We start from the raw sequence: 24,486 nt of genomic DNA, 5'->3' as shown, positions 1-24,486 counted from the left end.
ATCTCTTTAAGAACTTGCCACAGTTTGTTATGATCCACACAATCAAAGGCTTTAGCATAGTCAATGAAGCAGAAGTAGATGTTTTTCTGGAACTCCCTAGCTTTCTCCATGATCCAGCGTATGTTAGCAATTTGATCTCTAGTTCCTCTGCCTCTTCGAAATCCTGCCTGTACTTCTGGTAGTTCTCGATCCACATACTGCTGAAGTCTAGCTTGTAGGATTTTAAGCATGACTTTACTAGCATGAGAAATGAGTGCAATGGTGCGATAGTTTGAACATTCTTTGGCACTGCCTTTCTTTGGAATTGGAATGTAAACTGATCTTTTCCAATCCTGTGGCCACTGTTGAGTTTTCCAAATTTGCTGGCAAATTGAGTGTAGCACTTTTACTGCACTGTCTTTTAAGATTTTGAATAGCTCAGCTGGAATACTGTCACCTCCACTAGCTTTGTTGTTGCTCAGCTTTTCTAAGGCCCACTTCACTTCACATTCTAGGATGTCTGGCTCGAGGTCAGTGACCACCTCATTGTGATTATCTGGGACGTTAAGCTCATTCTTGTATAGTTCTTCTGTGTAATTTTGCCACCTCTTCTTAATCTCTTCTGCCTCTGTTAGGTCCCTGCCATTTTGGTCCTTTATCATGCCCATTTTTGCATGGAATGTTCCCTTCATCTCTCCAATTTTCTTGAAAAGATCTCTGGTCCTCCCTATTCTATTGTTTTCTTCTATTTCTTTGCACTGTTCATTTAAGAAGGCATTCTTATCTCTTCTAGCTATTCTCTGGAATTCTGCATTCAATTGGGCATATCTATGTTTTTCTCCCTTGCCTTTCGCTTTCCTCCTTTCCTCAGCTATTTGCAAAGCTTCCTCAGACAGCCATTTTGCTTTCTTGCATTTCTTTTTCTTTGGGATGGTTTTGGTTGCTACCTGTTGTACAATGTCGCGAACCTCTGTCCATAGTTCTTCAGGCACTCTGTCTATCAGATCTAATTCCTTAAATCTATTTGTCACCTCTACTGTATATTCAACAGGGATATGATTTAGTTCATACCTGAGTGGCCTAGTGCTTTTCCCTACTTTCTTCAGTTTAAGCCTAAACTTTGCAAGGAGAAGCTCATGGTCTGAGCCACAGTCAGCTCCTGGTCTTGTTTTTACCGACTGTATAGAGCTTCTCCATCTTTGGCTGCAGAGCATATAGTCAATCTGATTTCTGTGTTGACCATCTGGTGATGTCCATGTGTAGAGCCGTCTCTTGGGTTGTTGGAAAAGAGTGTTTGCTATGACCATCGTATTCTCTTGACAAAATTCTATCAGCTTGTGCCCTGCTTCATTTTGTACTCCAAGGCCAAACTTGCCTGTTATTCCAGTTATCTTTTGGCTTCCTACTTTAGCATTCCAATCTCCCATGATGATAAGGACATCATTTTTGGGTGTTAGTTCTATAAGGTGCTGTAGGGCTTCATAGAACCGGTCAATTTCATCCTCTTCAGCACTGGTGGTTGGGGCATAGACTTGGACTACTGTGATATTGAATGGTTTCCCTTGGATTCGAACTGAGATCATTCTGTCATTTTGAGGATTGTATCCCAGTATTGATTTTCCTACTCTTTTATTGACTATGAAGGCTACTCCGTTTCTTCTGAAGGATTCTTGCCCGCAGTAGTATACCTGATGGTCATCTGAATTAAATTCACCCATTCCTGTCCATTTTAGTTCGCTGATACCTAAGATGTCGATGTTCAGTCTTGTCATCTCTTGTTTGACCACGTCCAGCTTTCCTTGATTCATGGATCTTACATTCCAGGTTCCTATGGAGAAAAAATCTTTACAGCATCGGACTTTCCTTTCACCACCAGACACATCCACAGCTGAGCGTCCTTTCGGCTTTGGCCCAGTCGCTTCATTCTTTCTGGCGCTACTAGTACTAGCCCTCTGCTCTTCCCCAGTAGCATATTGGACGCCTTCCGACCTGAGGGGCTCATCTTCCAGCGTCATATCGTTTTGCCTTTTGGTACTGTCCATAGGGTTTTCATGGCAAAGATACTGGAGTGGGTTGCCATTTCCTTCTCCAGTGGATCACGTTTTGTCAGAACTCTCAGCTATGACCTGTCCGTCTTGGGTGGCCCTGCACGGCATAGCTCATAGCTTCATTGAATTACGCAAGCCCCTTCGCCACGACAAGGCAGTAATCCATGAAGGGGAATATAATATAATATAATATAATAATATAATATAATATAATATAATATAATATAATATAATATAATATAATATAATATAATATAATATAATATAATATAATATAATATAATATAATATAATATAATATAATATAATATAATATAATATAATAATATAATATAATATAATATAATAATATAATATAATATAATATAATATAATAATATAATATAATATAATAATATAATAATATAATATAATATAATATAATATAATATAATATAATATAATATAATATAATATAATATAATATAATAAATATAATATAATATAATATAATATAATATAATATAATATAATATAATATAATATAATATAATATAATAATATAATATAATATAATAATATAATATAATATTATAATATAATATAATAATAACAACAATAACAATAACAATAGAATAATAATAATGGAAGAAGAGGAGGAGGAGGAGGAGAAGAAGAAGAAGAGGAAGAAGAAGAAGAAGAAGAAGAAGAAGAAGAAGAAGAAGAAGAAGAAGAAGAAGAAGAAATAATAGCGGCGATTTGCTAACCTAGGGCCATGGTTAATTCTAGGGTGGGGGGCTGAGGGGTGCAAAGTGGGGAGGGGCTTCACTCAACGGGACGGGGGCTAAGTGTGAAAAATGGCCCTCAGTCACTTTTCCCGGTGCCGTTGTCATTTCAAACAATCGCCAAACGGAGCGTCGTAACCGCAAGGTGGGAAATTTTGGCCATTGAAATCCCTCCTTTTCATCTCCTCCGCCGTTTTGTTTTACAGGCGTTCCAGCCGGGTCCAACATTGCCGCATCCACTCCCGGCAGGAAGCCGGCGCCACCAAGTTCTACCTGACCGACAACCTGGTTTTCGACAGCCTCTACAGCCTCATCTGCCATTACCGCGAGGTGCCGTTGCGCTGCAACGAGTTCGAGATGCGCCTGACGGATCCGGTGCCTCAGCCCAACGCTCACGAGAGCAAGGAGTGAGGGCTTCCCTTCCCTTCCTTTGCCCCTCCCTCAAGTTCAATCTTGACGAGGTTCAAGGTTGACTCGTCCTTCCGTCCGTCCTTCTGAGGTCGGTCAAATGAGGATCCAGATTGTTGGGGGGCAATAAGCTGACTCTGTAAACCGCTTAGAGCCGCCGTGCCCAACCTGCGGACCGTGGCCCACTACCGGGCCACGGCCTGTTGGCCACAGGGCCACGGAAGAGGTTGGCCAGCGCACGTACGTACGTGTGTGCGTGGACTCACCTCCCATTCACACTAGCGCCGTCACCACTACGCAAACGGGGCACCGCGCGGCAAAAACGGGGAGGTGTTAGCGAGTGTCACGCGAGAGCTAGCAGAGCCCCGTTTGCGATGCCCGTGCTCGCAGGCCTGTTTGTGTGCGCACACCCCACCCCGTAAAATGCTTCCCCCTCCCTTTCCCTCCGGTCCGCCAATCAAGAAAGATCGGAGACCTCTGGCTTAGAGAGGGCTGTGAAGCAGTACAAAGCGGTATATAAGTCTAAGTTAGGGTCCTTCAAACTTGGCCCTTGTATGTCTTGTGGACTTCAACTCCCAGATTTCCTCAGCCAGGCACGCATGCCTGGCTGAGGAATTCTGGGAGTTGAAGTCCACAAGTCATAAAAGTGTCATAGTTTCCTCACAGTGGCTCAGGAATTCTGGGAGTTGAAGTCCACAAGTCATGAAGGGAACATAGTTCCCCCATGCTGGCTCGGGAATTCTGGGAGTTGAAGTCCGCAAGTCATGAAGGGGCCAAAGTTCCTCCATGCTGGCTCAGGAATCCTGGGAGTTGAAGTCGGCAATTCATGAAGGGGTCATAGTTTCCCCATGCTGGCTCAGGAATTCTGGGAGTTGAAGTCTACAAGTCATGAAGGGGCCATAGTTCCCCAATGCTGGCTGAGGAATTATGGGAGTTGAAGTCCACAAGTCATGAAGGGGCCATAGTTCCTCCATGCTGGCTCAGGAATCCTGGGAGTTGAAGTCGGCAATTCATGAAGGGGTCATAGTTTCCCCATGCTGGCTCAGGAATTCTGGGAGTTGAAGTCTACAAGTCATGAAGGGGCCATAGTTCCCCAATGCTGGCTGAGGAATTATGGGAGTTGAGGTCCACAAGTCATGAAGGGGCCATAGTTCCTCCATGGTGGCTCAGGAATCCTGGGAGTTGAAGTCCGCAAGTCATGAAGGGGCCATAGTTGCCCCATGCTGGCTGAGGAATTCTCCACGAGTCATGAAGGGGCCAAGTTCAAGAGCCCTGGTCTAAGTGCTATTGCTATTTTTTTTTAATAAAATGGGGCAGAGCCTGGATCGTCGATGGAGAGCCTTTCCTGGCAGATCTGTGAGACCTTCACCCTTCGGTCGTGTGTGTCTGTGTCTGTGTCTGAATTGGTGCCTCTTCTCTTCTCCCAGGTGGTACCATGCCAACCTCACCCGCCTGCAGGCCGAGCACATGCTGATGCGGGTTCCTAGGGACGGCGCCTTCCTGGTGCGCAAGCGAAGCGAGGCCAACTCCTACGCCATCTCCTTCCGGTGAGTCTGGCCAGCTGCCCCAAAGCCCCAGGGCAGGCTTGTAAACAATTTGTTTAGTGATCGTCCGAAGTTACAACGGCTCTTCACACTTACGGCCGTTGCAGCATTCCCCGTGACTACGTCATCCAAATTCAAAAGCTTGGCAACTGGCATGTACCTGTGACTGTTGCAGTTTCTTGGGTCATTTGTTCGTTCAATTTATTTGCAGTCCAGAGGACTAATAGACAGCAAAGTTTAGACCTTTGTTTGGGGGTTAAAATGGCTCCTCCCTAGAGATTCACAGAGTATAACAAATAGTCTGCAAGATTCTGTCTAGAGGCGAAGAACAACACAGGTCGTCCTCAGCTTACAACAGTTCATTTAGCGACCGTTCCAAGTTACAGCGGCACTGAAAAGGTGACTTATGCCCGTTTTTCACACTTACGACCGTTGTTAGCATCCCCACGGTCCCACAATCAAAATTCAGACGCTTGGCAATTAACTCATACTTGTGACAGCGTCCACCCTTTGGTGGACGTCCACCCTGCAGCGTCCACCCTGCAGCGTCCACCCTTTGGTGACCTTCTGACAAACAGAGTCAATGGGGAAAGCCCGGTTCACTTCATGACTGGGTGACCAGCTTAACCAGGACAGTGATTCACTGAACAGCGGTGGCAAGAAACGTGGTAAAAAAGGGGCAAAACTCACTGAGCAATTCTCTCGCAACCTGTGGTCGTAAGTCGAGGACTACCTGCCAAGGGTGATTTGGGCAGGGCCTTACAGAGCTACTTGGGGGGGGTGGAAATGCTGAGTGGAGGAAAGAATGGATCGTATGTCTGAATTATCCTTCCTGGGAATGTTTTCCCCTTGTGCTGAGTCGCTCTGTGCATGGTTATCCGGGAGGGTACTATGTTTCCCTGAAAATAAGGCGCACCCAGAAAACAAGCCCTAGCCTGATTTTGGAGGGTGCGCCTAGTAGAAGCCCTACCCCAAAAATAAGCCCGGGGTGTGTGTGTGGACGAGGCCAGCATAGGAGACGGCGAAGCGTGCGGGGCCTGATGGTGTCCAGCAGCAGCTGCAGTCTGCACGGCGGAGGCAGAGGCAAGATGGAGGAAGTGGGCAATCTGGGTGCGCTGTCCAGCCGCCTGGCTTGTGGGAAGCTCACGCAGTGGCACCGACAGAAGGCGGAAGGAGTGGCACGGGGGGAGGCAGGCAATCCTGATTCATCACCCACTCCATCCCACCGTCTCTCGGCTTGCCCGTGGCTGCGCCAGGGCAGGCAATCCCGACGGGCTGCCGTGGGCAAACCAAAAGACGGTGGGATGGAGCGGTCAGTGCATCGGGATCACCTGGCCTGGCACGGCCACGGGCAAGCCGAGAGACGGTGGGATGGAGCGGTCGGCGCATCAGGGTCGCCTGCCTCCCCCCCGCACACCCCTGCTTGCGCCTCCTGCTGGTGCTGTCGCGCGAGCCTCCTGTGGGCTTCCCTCAAGTCTCCCGTGAGCCAGGCGGCTGCATAGCACATCTGGATTGCCTGCTTTCCTCCCCCCACCTGTGCCCCCATACTTGGACCTACCCACGCTACGCAGGTTGAGGCTATTGCCGGACCCTATCGGCCCCCCAATGTGCTTTCCGCTTCTTGTGTGTGCGCCAGCGGATGGGGTGCCCAGTCATGCTGATCACCCTGATACTGCGTTTCCTGAAAATAAGCCCTAATCATGTGTCTTTTGGTGTCCAAAAAACTGTAAGACCAGGTCTTATTTTCGGAGGAACACGGTAGCATGCCAGGTGCCAGGAAGCAGAACGGCCCCTTTGAGCAGCTCAACAAAGTTTCTTCATTGCTGTTCTCCTGTTTGCAAGAATCTCCCCAGGCTGAAGAGGCGAGAAAGACATCAGGAGTCCGACCTCTCTCACTTCCTTCCTCGGAGAGGCTCCAAGCTAGCCAGCCTCTTGACACCTCATTTCCTCTAACCAGAGATTCCACCCCCTCCACAAACAATTGGCCCTGGGAAAAGGTGTGGCTCAGTTCATCCTAGATCCACAGATTTGAGAATTTACCGGGGAGATCAACCTGATGGTTGCATGCCTGGGCGTGGAAGCTGGCAGTGAAGTTTCAAAAATTTGGGATCCTGAACCATCCAGGTTAAGGCAGCAGACTAGGAACTGGGAGACTGTGAGTTCTAGGCATGAAAGATGGCTGAGTGTCTTTGGACTGATTACTAGGTGAGTGTGAGTTCTAGTCCCGCCTTAGGCATGAAAGCCAGCTGGGTGTCTTTGGGCCAACCACCAGGCGACTGAATTCTACTCCCGCCTTAGGCATGAAGGCCAGCTGGGTGACTTTGGGCCAACCACCAGGCTACCATGACTTCTAGTCCTACTTTAGCCACGAAAGGTGGCAGGGTGTCTTTGGGCCAACTACCAGGCGACCGTGACTTCTACTTTAGCCACGAAAGGTGGCAGGGTGTCTTTGGGCCAACCACCAGGCGACTGTGACTTCTAGTCCTACTTTAGCCAGAAAGGTGGTAGGGTGTCTTTGGGCCAACCACCAGGTGACTGTGAGTTCTAGTCCCGCCTTAGGCATGAAAGCCAGCTGGGTGGCTAGTCCCTCTCTCGGCCCAACCCACCTTGCAGGGTTGTTGTTGTGGGGAAAGCAGGAGAAGGGAGGTGTGCCGGATATGTTTGCCGCCTTAGGTTGTCGATAAAAATAATAAAGGCCGGATATAAATAAACAGACCGGAGCGGGTGAGGAAGAGCCTAGAGATTTCCTCACCTTGATTCTCTTTGTTATAAGAAGGAAGGACAGGGAAACACTATCAAGTTTCCGTTTCGACCCCCTCGGACTGCAAAGCCGAGTTTCCATAATGCACACACAGCCTGTCCCAAAGGGGCGGCCTCTTCCCCTGCCCCTCTCTCCTTGACCTAACGTGGTCTGCGGACCCTCTCTTGGCCTTCCTCCCCCGCAGGGCCGAGGGGAAGATCAAGCACTGCCGGGTCCAGCAGGAAGGGCGGCTTTTCACGCTGGGCAGCTCGGCCGAATTCGAGAGCCTCCTCGACCTGGTCAGCTACTACGAGAAGCACCCGCTCTACCGCAAGATGAAGCTGCGCTACCCCATCAACGAGGAGACCTTGGAGAGGATGGGCACGGCGGTGAGGGGTCCCTCTGCCCGGCCCACCCTGGGCCACGCCTGGACTTCAATGCCCAGCCAGCACGGCTTCCCTTTTCACACCGGCCCAGTCTGTTAATGTTCACCAAAAAAAGGAGAGGGAGAGAGGGAGAAGGAAGGAAAGGAGAGAGAAGAAAGGAAGGAGAGGAGAGGAAAGAAAAGGAAAGGAAGGAAGGAAAGGAGAGGGAAGGAAGGAAGGAAGGAAGGAAGGAAGGAAGGAAGGAAGGAAGGAAGGAAGGAAGGAAGGAAGGAAGGGAGAGAAAAGGAAGGGAGGGAGGGAGAAGGAAGGGAGAAGGAAGGAGAGAAAAGGAAGGTAGGAAAGGAAAGGAAGGAAGGAAGGAAGGGAGAGAAAAGGAAGAAAGGGAGAAGGAAGGAGGAAAAAGAGGAGAAAAGGAAGGGAGAATGAAGGAGAGAAAAGGAAGGAAAGGAGAGAGAAGGAAGGAAGGTAGGAAAGGAAAGGAGAGAAAAGGGAGGAAGGAAAGGAGAGGGAAGGAAGGAAGGAAAGGAGAGGGAAGGAAGGAAGGGAGAAGGAAAGAGAAAAACGAAAGGAAAGAAGGAAGGGAGAGAAGGGAGGGAGAAGGAAGGAGAGAAAAGGAAGGAAGGAAAAAATGGAAAGAAGGTATGGAGAAGGATGAAGAGAAAAGAAACGGAGAAGGAAGGAGAGAAAAGAAAGGGAAAAGGAAGGAAGGAAGGAAGGGAAAAAAGGAAGGAAGGCATGGAGAAGGATGAAGAGAAAAGAAGGAAGGGAAAAGGAAGGCAGGCCCAATCCTCCCTGATTTTCCCCCAAATCCAGCATTAAATTTATTTCCGCTGGAAGAAACGCGCAGGCTGAGCAGTGAGTTAGCAAGAGATTGGACCACCTGCCTGGAGCGTTGTTATTTCTGATTAGGTCTTCACGGACAGGAGAAAATCCTAAAACCCTAAAGTTGGAAGGAGCTAGCTAGACCGACTCCCATCGCATAGACCTGCCTCTTTCTCATTTAGGAATTATTTCCTAAACGGTTTGGCCTGATGGGGGCCTTAGAGAACTATAGCAGTGGAGCAGTGACAACAAGGACACACAGCAGAGAATAGTTTGCAGAAGGAGTAGGGTGAATTTATTTTCAGTCTGACCTAATGTTTTAGTTGAGGCACTAGTCCGGGGGGTCTTCAAACTTGGCCCTTTGGCGACTTGTGGACTTCAACTCCCAAAATTCCTCAGCCAGTAGTCAAAACTCTTTAGTACCAAAAAAGGTCCTACAAGGATTTTTTCTCTCCCTGTGTGTTGTGGGGTCTTCTTCCAGGTTGGGGTCCTTAGAAACAGGGTGGAGCAGTGTGGCTCAATCTCAGCCCCACCCACTCAGGATGGGTGGGCTTCATGTCCCCAGAATTGGGAATTCTGGGAGTTGAAGTCCGCAAGTCTTGAAAGTCGCTAGGGTGGGAAAAGCCTTCTTTTAAAAAATGGGGCCACGTGTCTAGTCACGAATCTCTTTCTTTCCTGACAGGAACTGGATTACGGGGCGCTGTATGAGGTCAGGAGTCCTCACTTTTACGTGGAGGCCAACAAGATGCCGGTGGCCAGAGTAAGTGAGCGAGACTGAGGGTTATTTCTATGCCTTTTTGCAATTTTAAGAATAGATAGAGCCATCTTCTCCCCAAGGTGCTTTTTCCTAAAGGCAACGGGACTGTGTTGGTTTTTTTTTTCTTGAAAAGGCTTCGCTTCTCACCTCAAGGAGCTTTTCCAGTTCACGAAGAACTGAAGAAGCTTCCCGGATGAGAAGCGAAACCTTTTCAAGGGGGAAAAAAAACCAACACAGTCCAGTTGCCTTTTGGGATAACCCTGACTTGGATGAGGGAGTATCTCCACAGTACGCTGATGATACCCAGCTTTTTATTTCGACCCCAAACCACCCCAGTGATGCCCTCAATGTGATGTCCCATTCCCTGGAGGCGGTCCGGGTCTGGATGGGGAGGAACGGGCTTCGGCTCAACCCTGACAAGACTGAGTGGCTGTGCGTGCCGGCATCTCGGGAAACGCAGAATTTTCCATCTCTTAATATGGGGGGGTGAGCTATTACCCCCCGTAGATCGGGCTCGCAACTTGGGGGTCCTTCTAGATTCACAGCTCTCCTTAGAAGATCATATAGGAGCTGTGACTAGGGGGGCCTTCGCCCAGGTTCGCCTGGTGCGCCAGTTGCGGCCCTATCTAGACCGGGATGCCTTGCGTACGGTCACTCATGCGCTCGTGACCTCTCGTCTGGACTACTGCAACGCCCTCTACATGGGGCTGCCCTTGAGGACCACTCGGAGGCTTCAACTGGTGCAGAATGAGGCCGCGCGAGTGGTGTTGGGGGTCTCCCGATACTCCCATGTTACACCTCTGCTCCGCGAGCTGCATTGGCTTCCAGTTGCCCTCCGGGTGAGATTCAAGGAGCTGGTTATGACCTACAAAGCCCTACATGGCAAGGGTCCGGATTACCTACGGCAGCACCTGCGGCCGGCGTCAACTTCCCTCCGCCCAGTGCGCTCCCACAGAGAGGGCCTCCTCAGGGTTCCACCGGTCAAAGAATGTCGACTGGTGGCCCCCAGGGGGAGGGCGTTCTCTGTGGGCGCGCCAGACCTGTGCAACTGCTTACCGGTTGAGCTCCAGATGGCCCCCGACCTTTGCTCCTTCCGACGTGATCTGAAAACTTATCTATTTGAACAATCTGGCCTGGTCTGATGGGTTTAGGGTTGGATTTAATTTTAACATAGTTTTAATTATTGTATTATATTGGGCATAATTATATAATTCTTTTTAACCTCTTTTTTAACTTTTGCATTTATATTCTGATATTTATTGCCCTGTACACCGCCCTGAGTCCTTCAGGAGAAGGGCGGTATAAAAATTTAATAAATAATAAAATAATAATAAAGATTCTCATATTAGACCCTCAGTTTATGGATTTAGCTCGTTATGATTAAAAATACAAGTTGTCCTCGACTTACAACAGTTCAGTTACCACATCACTGAAAAAAGTGACTTTCACACTTAACAACCATGGCAGCATCCCCGTGGTCAGGTGATCAAAATCCAGACAAAGCCTTTGGAAAAGAAATTCTAAAATAAGAAATGCAGTGGCCTAACAAAGAAAATCTACACAAAATGTTTTGCAGGTGGCACTTAACACCGGTGAGGTTAGCCAAAAAGTTTAAAAACATTTTCTAGCAATTGTTGGGAACATAAGAGAAAAAACAGGCACTTATTATCATCCTTAGTGGACATGCCCCAAAGCCAAGAGATTCTGGTCAAGAATACGCATACGGTTAGAGAAAATGACTTAAAAACATATAGATTTTAAGCCAGAATTGTTTTTGTTACGCATAATTCTAGGAAACTATGAGAAAAAGAGTGTATATATCTAATTTTACATGTATTAACTGAGGTGAGAACTACATTCTCTCAACATTGGAAAAATGACGATTTACCAATGGAGGAAGAGTTTATTAAAAAAAATTATTGTTATGTTGTTAGTTGCGAAGTCGTGTCCGACCCATTGCGACCCTATGGACAACGTTCCTCCAGGCCTTCCTGTCCTCTACCATCTTCTGGAGTCCATTTAAGCTCACGCCTACTGCTTCAGTGACTCCGTCCAGCCACCTCCTTCTCTGTCGTCCCCTTCTTCTCTTGCCCTCAACCTTTCCCAGCATTAGGCTCTTCTCCAGTGAGTCCTTCCTTCTCCTTAGGTGGCCAAAGGATTTGAGTTTTAGCTTCAGGATCTGGCCTTCTAAAGAGCAGTCAGGGTTGATCTCCTCTAGGACTGACCGGTTTGATCGCCTTGCAGTCCAAGGGACTCGCAGGAGTCTTCTCCAGCACCAGAGTTCAAAGGCCTCAATTCTTTGGCGCTCGGCCTTTCTTATGGTCCAGCTTTCACTGCCATACATTGCAACTGGGAAGACCATAGCCTTGACTATACGCACTTTTGTTGACAGGGTGATGTCTCTGCTTTTTAGTGTGCTGTCTAGATTTGCCATGGCTTTCCTCCCAAGGAGCAAGCGTCTTTTAATTTCTTGGCTACAGTCCCCATCTGCAGTGATCTTGGAGCCCAGGAAAATAAAATCTGTCACCACCTCCATTTCTTCCCCATCTATTTGCCAGGAATTGAGAGGGCCAGATGCCATGATCTTGGTTTTCTTAATGTTTAGTTTCAACCCAAGTTTTGCACTCTCCTTCTTCACTCGCAACAAGAGGCTGTTTAGTTCCTCTTCACTTTCTGCCATTTGAGTGGTATCATCTGCATATCTTAGGTTGTTGATGTTTCTTCCGGCAATCTTAATTCCAACTTTTGATTCATCTAGCCCTGCCTTTCTCATGATGTGCTCTGCATATAAGTTAAATAGGCAAGGCGACAGTATACAGCCTTGCCGGACTCCTTTCCCAATTTTGAACCAATCAGTGGTTCCGTGTCCAGTTCTCACTGTTGCTTCTGCACAAAATTATATTGTGCAGAAATGGATAGATTGACACTTGAAAATGAAAGAGAAAGAAGATTCTGAATGTTTCAGAACATGGGATAGCTTTTATCAAATTTCTCACTTAGCCACATAAATTCTGGGGTCAGTTGTCTTCGTAAATGGAGGAACACCGGAACCAACTTGTTTCCCTTTGCAGTGTACCGTAAAGGCCTTGTACGACTACAAAGCCCAGCGTGAAGACGAACTGTCCTTCTGCAAACAAGCCATCATCCATAATGTGGACAAGCAGGACGGCGGATGGTGAGTCCCAGATGAAATTAGAGAGAGGAACTTCTAGTCTCCTTTGCTAGACTGGTGCAAACTAGCCAGGAATCTCAGCTCAAGGAGAAACGGCCCCCAAATGTAACAGAAGAACAGAGTTGGGGGGTACCTAGGAGGTCATCTAGTCCAACCCCCTGCTCAGGCAGGAAACCCTATCTATCCCATTTCAGACCAATGGCTGTCCAGTCTCTTCTTAAAGACCTCCCAGGTTTTAGCCTCGCCCTCCCAAGTTACGGAAGAGAGGACCAAGGTGGCGTCCCTTAATTTAGAGATGGGGAACTACTACACAGCCCTTTTATGCCATGTGGACTTCAACTCCCAGAATTCCTGAACCAGCCATGCTGGGAGTTGATGTTGACAAGTCTTAAAAGGGCCGTAGCTCCCCACCTCTGCCTTAATGGAAGGCCCATTACAGCAGGGGTCTCCCAACCTTTTGGTTTTGGTGGCCCGGTGGGAGAGGGAGGGGCAGGTGCCTTATGCGCGTGTGTGCAAATGTGAATGTGGCCACATGTGCGTGCACACATACAAACAGGCTGCGAGCATGCGCACCACGCAGATGAGGCTGCAAGCTTGCGCGTGAGGCTCCTGGCGGCAGTGGCGCCTGTGTGAAGCTTGTGGTGCCACTGCCTCCAGGCTCCCGGCGATGCTAACACCAGCGCGAAGATCGTGCCATGGCCCGCAGCGATGCTGCCCCCAGCGCAAGGCTCGTGCCGCTGCCCCTGCATGAGGCTTGTGCTGCAGCCTGTAGCGTTGCTGCCCCCAGCGCAAGGGTTGTGCTGCCATCCCCACCTGCCGTTTGTGGTGCTTCTGCCACCCATGCATTACTAGTGATGCTGCTGCCCGCACACTTACGGCAACAGTGGCATGAGGGGGGGGTTGAGCATGCACACACGCATGTGCACTGCCCAGCTACTTATGCGGCCCAGAGGCCACGGCCTGATAGAGGGTCGGGGCCCATAAGTTGGGGACCTCTACATTACAGGTAGTCCTTGACTCATAAGCATTTGGGGAGCGACTGTTCTATGTTGCAATAGCACTGGGGGGAAAAAAGACTTATAACCAGCATTCGTAGTTAGAATTGTCGCTGCATCCCCACCGTCCCTTGAGGAAAATCCAGGCACTTGGCAACTGGCGTACGTTTACGACCGTCGCAGCCTCCTGGGTTCTTGCATTCACCAGCTGTGATGTTCTCAGCCGGCTTCTGAAATGGGGGAAGTTGGATTTGCTGAACAGCTTCACAATTCACTTAACAACTGCTGTTATTCATTTAACGGCCGTGGCGAAAACTGGCCGTAAAATCAGGCATGGCTCCCTTCAGCATCCTCTTGCCCAGCAATCAAAATCCCAAAGGTGCAGGAATTCCTTTACATGCACACCCCTGAGGCCGCGACGGGAAGGAATGCGTTGCTGCCTTTCCTATTCAGCTTTGTGCCGTTGTGTATTGCGTTGTCGCAATCCCCAACTCCATTTCTTCTTCCCCACCCCCTGCCAGGTGGCGAGGCGATTACGGCGGGAAGAAGCAGCTCTGGTTCCCGGCTAACTATGTGGAGGAGATCCTGAGTGCCTCCGTGCCGGAGCAGGACGAAGCGGTGATTTTTTCCCTAACTTTTTTGAAGCTTTGGGGGATTTTAGGAAAGACAAGCCATGTTGGCTTGATCCTGGCCAGCTTCCCATCCCCCTTTCCCTCTAAGAGTGTGGAACTCCACCCACCGCATCTAGAAGAAACCAAAGATGAAGGGTGCACGTCCATTTTTTTTTCTTTTGAGAAGGGAGTTCAAATACAGGCGGTATAATTAAGGCCCAACATTTCTGTTGCTAAACGAGACAGTTGTTAAGTGAATTTTGCCCCATTTTTGTGACCTTTCTTGCCGTAGTTGTTAAGTGCATCACTGCAGTTGTTCAGTGAGTAACACGGTTGTAAAGCGAATCTGGCTTCACCTGGCTTGACGGAAGGTCGCAAAAGGGGATCACGTGACCCAGGGCGCTGCAACCATCATAAGTACGAGTCAGTTGCCAAGCGCCTGAATTTTAATTCGGTCGCCATGGAGACAGTGCAACGGTCGTAAATCTGAAAAAGGTTTTTTTTTCCCCCAGTGCTGTTTTAACCTTGAACTAAAGGAAATGTTGTAAGTCAAAGGTCTGCCTGTATTAAGCCAATAACTCTTCCTTGAAGATAAGAATGGTCGATGCTTATATCATCTATTAACTTATGTATAGATGCGATTATTTCCTCCTCTTTTCCGGAAATGAATAAATTTGAGCGCGTCGGTTTATTTCTACGAGTCTCAGTATTTTTCCGGAGAGAATTCCTTCAGTGAAGGCTGAATAAATTAATTACTGCAGACGTTTTTGTTTGTACAAGCCGGCCTAGCCTGATGGGGATTGGTGGGGTTTTTATTTTTTTGTACTCTTAATTTTATTTTTGGGGTTTTATTATTGTATTAATTGTTTTAACTTGGGCAATTATTTAATCTCTTTTTAATGTTTGTACTTTGTATTTGACTTTTGCCCTGTGAACCGCCCTGAGTCCTCAGGGAGAAGGGCGGTATATAAATATTATTAAATTAAATTAAATTAAAATTAAACCTTGTTTGATTGTTAGTTTTTGCATCCTGCATTTGATTCCACAGTGTGGACTTCAATTCCCAGAATTCCCCAGCCAGCAGTGCTGGCTGGGGAATTCTGGGAATTGAAGTCCACACAGCTTAACGTTGCTCAGGTTTAAAACACAGTGGTTTAAAAACTATCAGAGCGGTTAACGAACAGAAGTGACATTATTAAAAAATATATACCAGCGGTTTTTTTTTGCCTTTTAACATTTCTGCTTTTCTCTTTTCTTCCCGCTCCCCGCCTCCCCCCCCCCCCAGTCCGTGGAGAACAGCCCGTTGGGCAACTTTCTGAAAGGGTTCATTGATGTCCCCTCCTGCCACGTGGGTGAGTGTCTTGTGCCGAGCTTCCGTGGCTGGCGGTGAGTAACGGAGCGGCATTCGACGGAGGGCATTTGGGCACCCAGGCCTCTTTTGTGTCTGGGTGCCATTTTTATGGACCCTACTCTATTATTTTATTTCATTTCATTTCATTTCATTTAGTTTTTTATTTTGAGCATTTTATTTTATTTTAGTATTTTGTTTTAGCATTTTATTTTATTTCAGTATTATTTTATTTTTAGTTTTATTTTAGTATTTTGTTTTAGCATTTTATTTTATTTCAGTATTATTTTTTATTTTTATTTTATATTTTATTTTACTTTATTTTATTGTTTTATTTTTTTATTTTAGTATTTTTTATTTTAGTATTTTTTATTTTATTTAGCAATTTAGTATTTTATTTTATTTTAGTATTTTAGTTCATTTTATACTATTTATTTTATTTATTTTATTTTATATTTTATTTTAATCTTTTTTATTTTATTATCTTATTTTATTTCATGTTATTTTGTTATTTTATGTATTCTTATTTTATTTTATTTTTTATTAGCTTATTTGTTTTATTTTGTTATTTTTTATTTCATGTGTTACTTTTTATTTTATTTATTTTTATGCATTATTTTATTTATTTTATCTTTTTATTTTAGTTTACGTATTATATTATTTTATTATTTTATTTTTAGATAGTTTGCAACTCGCAACCATTTGTTTAGTGACCACTTGGAGTTGCAACAGTATCAAAAAAAATGTGATTTATGACCGTTTTTCACATTTACGACCTTTGCAGCATCCCCGTGGTCACATGATCAAAATTCGGATGCTTGGCAACTGACTCGTATTTATGACGGTTGCAGTGTCCCAAGATCATGCAAAGTCAATGGGGAAGCCAGATTTGCTTAACAACCTCACATTACAGAATAACAGTTGGAAGGGACCTTGGAGGTCTTCTAGTCCAACCTCCTGCTCAAGTAGGAAATGTTATACCATTTCAGACACGCGGCTGTCCAGTCTCTTTTTAAAAACTGTGTTACTAACAACTGTAGCGATTTGCTTAACAACTGCGGCAAGTTAGGTCGTGAAATGGGTCAAAACTCCCTCAACTGTCTTGCTTAGCAACGAAAAACATGGCTTCAATTGTAATCTGCCTTATCCATTGTCGGAAGGTCGCAAAAGGGGATCCCGTGACTCTTAAGACACTGCAGCCGTCATAAGTACGTGCCAGTTGCCAAGCGTCTGAATTTTGATCACTTGACCCCGGGGGATGGTGCAACGGTCGTGAGTGTGAAAAAACAGATGTAAATTATTTTTTCCAGTGCCGTTGTAACTTTGAACTGTCACTAAACGAATGGTTGTAAGCAGTGGTGGGATTCAAATACCTGAACAACCGGTTGTCTTATTCGATGCAGGCCTGGGCCTCCGAGGCCTAGAACAGACTTCTGGAAATAGCATCCATGCACTTCCAGTGGGCCATTCTAGGCCTGGGAGGCCTCCTCCAGGCCTCTGAAGCCTAGAACAGACTTCCGGAAGTGGCATCCATGCACTTCCAGTGGGCCATTCTAGGCCTGGGAGGCCTCATCCAAGCCGCCAAGGCCTAGAGCGGACTTCCGGAAATAGCATCCACACACTTCCAGTGGGCCATTCTAGGCCTGGGAGGCCTCCTCCAAGCCTCCGAAGCCTAGAACAGACTTCTGCAAGTAGCATCCACGCACTTCTGGTGGGCCGTTCTAGGCCTGGGAGGCCTCCTCCAAGCCTCCAAAGCCTAGAACAGACTTCTGGAACTCGCATCCACGCACTTCCAGTGGGCCGTTCTAGGCCTGGGAGGCCTCCTCCAGGCCTCTGAAGCCTAGAACAGACTTCCGGAAGTGGCATCCATGCACTTCTGGTGGGCCGTTCTAGGCCTGGGAAGTCTCCTCCAAGCCTCCAAGGCCTAGAACGGACTTCCGGAAATAGCATCCACACACTTCCAGTGGGCCATTCTAGGCCTGGGAGGCCTCCTCCAAGCCTCCGAAGCCTAGAACAGACTTCTGCAAGTAGCATCCACGCACTTCTGGTGGGCCGTTCTAGGCCTGGGAAGTCTCCTCCAAGTCTCCAAGGCCTAGAACGGACTTCCGGAAATAGCATCCACACACTTCCAGTGGGCCATTCTAGGCCTGGGAGGCCTCCTCCAAGCCTCCGAAGCCTAGAACAGACTTCTGGAAATAGCATCCATGCACTTCCAGTGGGCCATTCTAGGCCTGGGAGGCCTCCTCCAGGCCTCTGAAGCCTAGAACAGACTTCCGGAAGTGGCATCCATGCACTTCCAGTGGGCCATTCTAGGCCTGGGAGGCCTCATCCAAGCCGCCAAGGCCTAGAGCGGACTTCCGGAAATAGCATCCACACACTTCCAGTGGGCCATTCTAGGCCTGGGAGGCCTCCTCCAAGCCTCCGAAGCCTAGAACAGACTTCTGCAAGTAGCATCCACGCACTTCTGGTGGGCCGTTCTAGGCCTGGGAGGCCTCCTCCAAGCCTCCAAAGCCTAGAACAGACTTCTGGAACTCGCATCCACGCACTTCCAGTGGGCCGTTCTAGGCCTGGGAGGCCTCCTCCAGGCCTCTGAAGCCTAGAACAGACTTCCGGAAGTGGCATCCATGCACTTCCAGTGGGCCATTCTAGGCCTGGGAGGCCTCATCCAAGCCGCCAAGGCCTAGAGCGGACTTCCGGAAATAGCATCCACACACTTCCAGTGGGCCATTCTAGGCCTGGGAGGCCTCCTCCAAGCCTCCGAAGCCTAGAACAGACTTCTGCAAGTAGCATCCACGCACTTCTGGTGGGCCGTTCTAGGCCTGGGAGGCCTCCTCCAAGCCTCCAAAGCCTAGAACAGACTTCTGGAACTCGCATCCACGCACTTCCAGTGGGCCGTTCTAGGCCTGGGAGGCCTCCTCCAGGCCTCTGAAGCCTAGAACAGACTTCCGGAAGTGGCATCCATGCACTTCTGGTGGGCCGTTCTAGGCCTGGGAAGTCTCCTCCAAGCCTCCAAGGCCTAGAACGGACTTCCGGAAATAGCATCCACACACTTCCAGTGGGCCATTCTAGGCCTGGGAGGCCTCCTCCAAGCCTCCGAAGCCTAGAACAGACTTCTGCAAGTAGCATACACGCACTTCTGGTGGGCCGTTCTAGGCCTGGGAAGTCTCCTCCAAGTCTCCAAGGCCTAGAACAGACTTCCGGAAGTAGCATCCACGCACTTCCCATGGGCCATTCTAGGCCTGGGAGGCCTCCAAGCCTCCCAGGCCTAGAACGGACTTTCGGAACTGGCATCCACGCACTTCCAGTGAGCCGTTCTAGGCCTGGGAGGCCTCCTCCAGGCCTCCGAGGCCTAGACTAGACTTCCGGAAGCCAGACGGTTCTCCGAATTCAGGTGAATTTAGCTACCGGTTCTCCCGAACCGTTGAGAACCGGCTGAATCCCACCACTGGTTGTAAGTCTGTAGCAGTAAAAGCCCCCTAATCCAGCACTTGCTCAGGGGAAGAGAAGCGACAATATTTTGGACAGATGACCTTCGCTGTCGCTGAAGACCACCAGTGATTTTTGTGCGGCAAACCGGTCCATCGTCGTCCTTTTCAAGTCGTTGTGCCCCTTTTTTGGGGAGAGCCGCTACCCTCCACGCCCCGCATGCTCCCGACCCCCGTCCTGCCTTGGGGGGGCCTCTTTCAGTAAAGCCGCCCCTCTGATGTCCTTGTAGTTATCTCCAAAGACGCCAGGAGCCCCAAACCCTTTGTCTTCACCATCCATTCTCAGCAGATGACCCACCCATCCCAGTCGCTGGATGTCGCCACCGATTCTCTGGAGGAGCTGAACGACTGGGTGGCCAAGATCCGGGAGGCCACGCAGAACGCAGACGCCAGGGTGAGTCTCCTCCCGACGGGAGGTTCTGGCCGGAGATCCAGGTTGCTCAGGCTTTGGGGTGGCTCCACCAGGCGCTAGTTGCAACTGTGAAGCCTTGCAACTTTTGGAAAGTTGGTCCTGGGGTCAGAGGTGACAGGATGGCGCTTGGGATGCATCCAAGGGCTGTCGAGTGGAGTGGAGTGGGATGGAACGGAATGGAATGGAGCAGAGTACAGTATACTACAGTACAATATGGAACAGAAGAGAAGAGAGTTATAGGATAGGATAGGATAGGATAGGATAGGATAGGATAGGATAGGATAGGATAGGATAGGATAGGATAGGATAAGGTAGGATAGGATAACAAAATAGAATAGAATAGAATTAGAATTAGAATAGAATTAAAATAGAATAGAATTTAGGATAGGATAGGATAGGATAGGATAGGATAAGGTAGGATAGGATAACAAAATAGAATAGAATAGAATTAGAATTAGAATAGAATTAAAATAGAATAGAATTTAGGATAGGATAGGATAGGATAGGATAGGATAGGATAGGATAGGATAGGATAGGATAGGATAACAGGATAGGATAAGGTAGGATAGGATAACAAAATAGAATAGAATTAGAATTAGAATTAGAATTAGAATAGAATAGAATAGAATAGAATAGAATAGAATAGAATAGAATAGAATAGAATAGAATAGAATAGAATAGAACAGAAAGATAGGATGGGATGGGATGGGATGGGATAGGATTAAAATAGAATAGAATTTAGAATAGAATGGAATAGACAAAATGGAATGGAATACAATACAATACAATCATAATAAAACAGAACAGACCGTCAAAGATTCAAGGTGCTGGTAATGGTTTTCAAAGCCCTACATGGCATGGGTCCGGGGTACCTTAGGGATCACCTGCTGCCGGCGTCAACTTCCCTCCGCCCTGTGCGTTCCCACAGAGAGGGCCTCCTTAGGGTGCCACCGGTCAGAGAATGTCGTCTGGTGGCCCCCAGGGGGAGGGCCTTCTCTGTGGGCGCCCCAGATTTATGGAATCGTTTGCCGGTCGAGCTCCAGATGGCGCCCGACCTTCGCTCCTTCCGACGCGATCTGAAGACCTACTTGTTTGAACAAGCCGGCCTGGCCTGATGGGTGATGGGTTTGGGTTTTATTATTGTTTTAATGTATTTTAACTTACTGTTGTAAGCTCTTGGGCACCCTGTTTAATCTCTTTTAATTTTTGTATTCTTGTACTTTTATATGTTTGCCCTGTTCACCGCCCTGAGTCCTTCGGGAGAAGGGCGGTATACAAATAAAATTATTATTATTATTATTATTAAAGTTGGAAGGGACCTTGGAGGTCTTCTAGTCCAGCCCCCTGCTCAGGTAGGAAACCCTATACCATTTCAGACAAATGGCTTTTTCTGTCTCACTTGGCCAAAGTGCCTGATGGAAGAAGATCAGCTCCAAATATTTCAACCGGGGTTCTTGCCCTCTAAAAAAAGCCCCCAAATATAAACCATTCCTGGTCCCAGAGTCTGGCCCACCTCCTTAGAATTTGGCCAGGGCAGTTCTGGACGTCTTTCTAGACCCACCCATCCTTTTACCTCCAGATGGTGAAGTCCTTCTTGGTTTCTTCTCTGGGAGAAAAATTCACCCTGACTGAGTACTAATAGCTTTGCTCTGTGATGTGTGCCGGTGTATGGGGGGGTGGGACGGATGGTCTCCAGATGTCTCCTTATCGGGGTCTGTCTGTGTCATGTGCAGATGCAGGAAGGGAAGATCATGGAGCGGAGGAAGAAGATCGCCCTGGAGCTGTCAGAACTGGTCGTTTATTGCCGCCCGGTGCCTTTTGACGAGGAGAGTAAGTTGCCGTGTCCGTCACCCCGACTTCTGCTTTACTGCAGGCTGACCTTTGCCCACTTTATGACCTTTCTTGTCACAGTCGTTAAGGCAATCGCCACAGTTGTCAAGTTAAGTAACACATTTTTTAAAAACAGACTGGACAACCTTTTGTCTGAAAGGCTATAAAATCTCCTGCTTGGGCAGGGGGGTTGGACTAGAAGACCTCCAAGGTCCCTTCCAACTCTGACATTCTGTTAGGTGTGGTTGTTCAGGGGATCTAGTTTCCCCACTGACTTTGGTTATCAGGAGGTCGCAAAAGGGGGTCACGCAACCCCGGGAATTACTGTGACCAGGGCTTTTTTTTTTGGTCATAGAACACACGGAACGGCGTTCTGGCACCTTTTTTGGAACCGAAGAACCGGTTCCTTCTAAGCTGCCAGTGCGAGTCCAGGTATGCCCGCAGAGCGATTTTGCAGCCCCCCAGCGGCCCGATCCGGACTCTTGAGGCCTGGAAAAGGCCTCTGGTGCCTGGATCTAATGGCTGCAGAGCAATTTTGCGCTCCCCACTTTTTACTTTGCACTCCTGCATTTCTACCGTCTTCGTCAACAGAAGACTGCACCATGTTAGACAATATTTAAATATAAAACATGCTGATATTTTACAGACACACACATCTGTTGGTATTGCCTTCAGATGTTTGCCTTTACAGGTCATCGTCGACTTAACAAGAATTCTTTTAGTGACTGCTCAAAATTACAAAAGTCACTCCTGACAGTTTTTCACACAGCCACTAACGTGATCAAAATTCAGACTCTTAGCAACTGGCATGTACTTCTGACAGTTGCAGCATCCTGGGCTCATGTAATCAACTTTTGCAACTGTCTGACCCAACAAAATCAACGGGGAAGCCAAATCCACTTTTGTGTTACTCACTTGACCACTGCAGCGCTTCCCGTAATGAATTACGGGAAGAAAAGTCGTAAAAATGGGACAAAACTCACTTAGCGGCTGTCTTGCTTAACAACCGAAATTTCGTTGGGCTCATAAGCAGAGGACTTCCCGTATTCCCCCTCCCCACTCTGCAGGGGTGGCGCTGAGCCACAGAGGGCCCAGTGCAGGGGTAGGCAACCTTGGCTCTTTTACGACCCGTCAACTCCCATAATTCCTGAGTCAGCTATGCTGAATTGAATTCTGGGAGTTGAAGTCCACAAGTCATCAAAGAGCCAAGGTCGCCTACCCCTGGCCCAGCGGATTCCTTGACCGGTTTTCCCTTTCCAGAGATCGGCACGGAGAAAGCCTGTTACCGGGACATGTCTTCCTTCCCAGAGACGAAGGCGGAAAAATACGCCAATCGAAGCAAGGGTAAAAAATTCCTCCAGTACAACCGGCGACAACTAAGTCGCGTCTACCCGAAGGGGCAGCGCCTCGACTCCTCCAACTACGACCCACTGCCGATGTGGATCTGTGGCAGCCAGTTAGTGGCCCTCAACTTCCAGACGCCTGGTAAATTAATCGTCATGTTTAACGTTTTAACGCTCTAGATCAGGGGAATCTCTTTAAGACTTGTGTACTTCAACCCTAACCCTTATGCAGCTGCAGGCTATGCCAGTGATGGCGAACCTTCTAGAGACCGAGTGCCCAAACTGCAACCCAAAACCCACTTATTTATCGCAAAGTGCTAACACGGCAATTTAATCTGAATACTGAGGTTTTAGTTTAGAAAAAAACAACTCCTACATTAACATCTTTTGTCTTAAAAGAAAACACAATAACAAAGCTTTCACTGACACAAGGACCTTTTTACTGAAAGGTAAAAGGGTGCATTTGGCATGCTTTTGAACAATGAATGTGATTTTTGCTGTTGTATGCATGCTGATAATTTGTCTAGCCTTGGCTTATACTTTGTAAGTTTGAAAGCAACACATGCAGCAGTCAGGTCATCTGTTAGTCTGTTTCTGGTGTCAGATTTGATACAATTCAAAGCTGAAAACAGCGCTCTCACTCCGGAGGCTCGTTTTGGCTAGGAAGGGGCTTGAGAAATGGCGTTTTCCTGCGAAATCTTAGCCAAAGAGCAAGGTGTGTGTGCCCATAGAGAGGGCTCCGAGTGACCCCTCTGGCACGTGTGCCATAGGTTTGCCACCACTAGGCTATGCCATCTCTTATTGACTGTTCCCTAGGCCAGAGGTCTCCAACATTTCTGGGCTCATGGCCCGGAGGGAAACAGAGCAGTTTCCAAATTGGTGCGCACACGCAAACAGGGCTGCGTGTACAGGTGCAGCACTAGTGGCCCTGTTCGCACATGTGCAAACAGGCCACGCACACCTGCCCAGTGCTAGCAGCCCCATATGCGCACATGCGCATGTGCAAACGGGACTGTTGGCGCTAGCGTGAGCGGGGGGAATATGCACGTCCACATGCATCCACAGCCAGCCTTTGCCACGGCCCGCTGGCTGAGAGGCCGTGGCCCAGTAGTGAGCCACGGCCCATTGGTTGGGGACCCTTGCCTTAGGCAGCCTCGCTTCCCTCCATCTCCCCAGGCCTTTCACACATGCCATTATGTTCTCCAAAGGCCTTTTGTCCCCTGCTCTGACCTCACGGGGTCCTCTGAATCCCGATTTGTCCCTCCTTCCAGACAAACCGATGCAGCTGAACCAGGCGCTCTTCATGCTGGGCGGGCGCAGCGGCTACGTCTTGCAGCCAGACATGATGCGGGACGATCTCTTTGAGCCTTTCAACAAGAGCAGCCTGAAGCACGTGGAGCCCATCACCGTCCAGCTGCAGGTCGGTGAGCTGGGACCTCTCGGGATGCCGCCCTGCCCTCTGGCTTGGCTACTGCTTTCGCAGGCCCCGCCTTGCCCGCCTAACCCCCCCCCCCACTCCTGTTCTTCCTCCTCTCTCCAGATCCTAGGGGCTCGGCACCTGCCCAAAAACGGCCGCAGCATCGTTTGCCCTTTTGTGGAAGTAGAGGTGTGCGGCTCGGAGTTCGACAACGGCAAAAACAAGACGGAGGTCGTAGGTAGGAAATCAGGGGACGGCACCGTGTCTTCCGGAGTGGTCTGAATGGCAGCCAAAGCTTCCAACAGCAGGAGACGTGGGTTAACCAATGTTGGAGAGGGAGGTTTTGTTTGGCCCTGAACCTTTCATGGAGCCACACCTGGCCAGGTGCATCAGATGCTACCTGGGTACCTCTCGATCAGCTGAGC

The 24,486-nt window shown here is 48.3% G+C and overlaps 1 protein-coding gene across 1 annotated transcript in view; it reads left to right on the top strand.

Moving 5' to 3' along the window:
• Positions 1-24,486, top strand: part of LOC308665245 (1-phosphatidylinositol 4,5-bisphosphate phosphodiesterase gamma-1-like) — a 99,225-nt gene that overhangs the window by 60,694 nt on the left and 14,045 nt on the right. The window contains exons 18-29 of the mRNA XM_081323015.1: positions 2,998-3,198; positions 4,627-4,746; positions 7,689-7,872; positions 9,374-9,451; positions 12,520-12,623; positions 14,137-14,233; positions 15,512-15,578; positions 19,290-19,453; positions 21,205-21,301; positions 22,562-22,786; positions 23,916-24,064; positions 24,185-24,299. Of these exons, the coding sequence (XP_081179141.1) occupies positions 2,998-3,198; positions 4,627-4,746; positions 7,689-7,872; positions 9,374-9,451; positions 12,520-12,623; positions 14,137-14,233; positions 15,512-15,578; positions 19,290-19,453; positions 21,205-21,301; positions 22,562-22,786; positions 23,916-24,064; positions 24,185-24,299 (1,601 nt within the window). The remainder of the gene's footprint in view (positions 1-2,997; positions 3,199-4,626; positions 4,747-7,688; positions 7,873-9,373; positions 9,452-12,519; positions 12,624-14,136; positions 14,234-15,511; positions 15,579-19,289; positions 19,454-21,204; positions 21,302-22,561; positions 22,787-23,915; positions 24,065-24,184; positions 24,300-24,486) is intronic.

This window comes from Vipera berus, assembly GCF_964194415.1.
Source record: "Vipera berus genome assembly, chromosome: 3".
NCBI lineage: Eukaryota > Metazoa > Chordata > Lepidosauria > Squamata > Viperidae > Vipera > Vipera berus.
The sequence above is the reverse complement of the archived record's forward strand: the minus strand, read 5'-3'. Positions and strand labels throughout refer to the sequence as shown.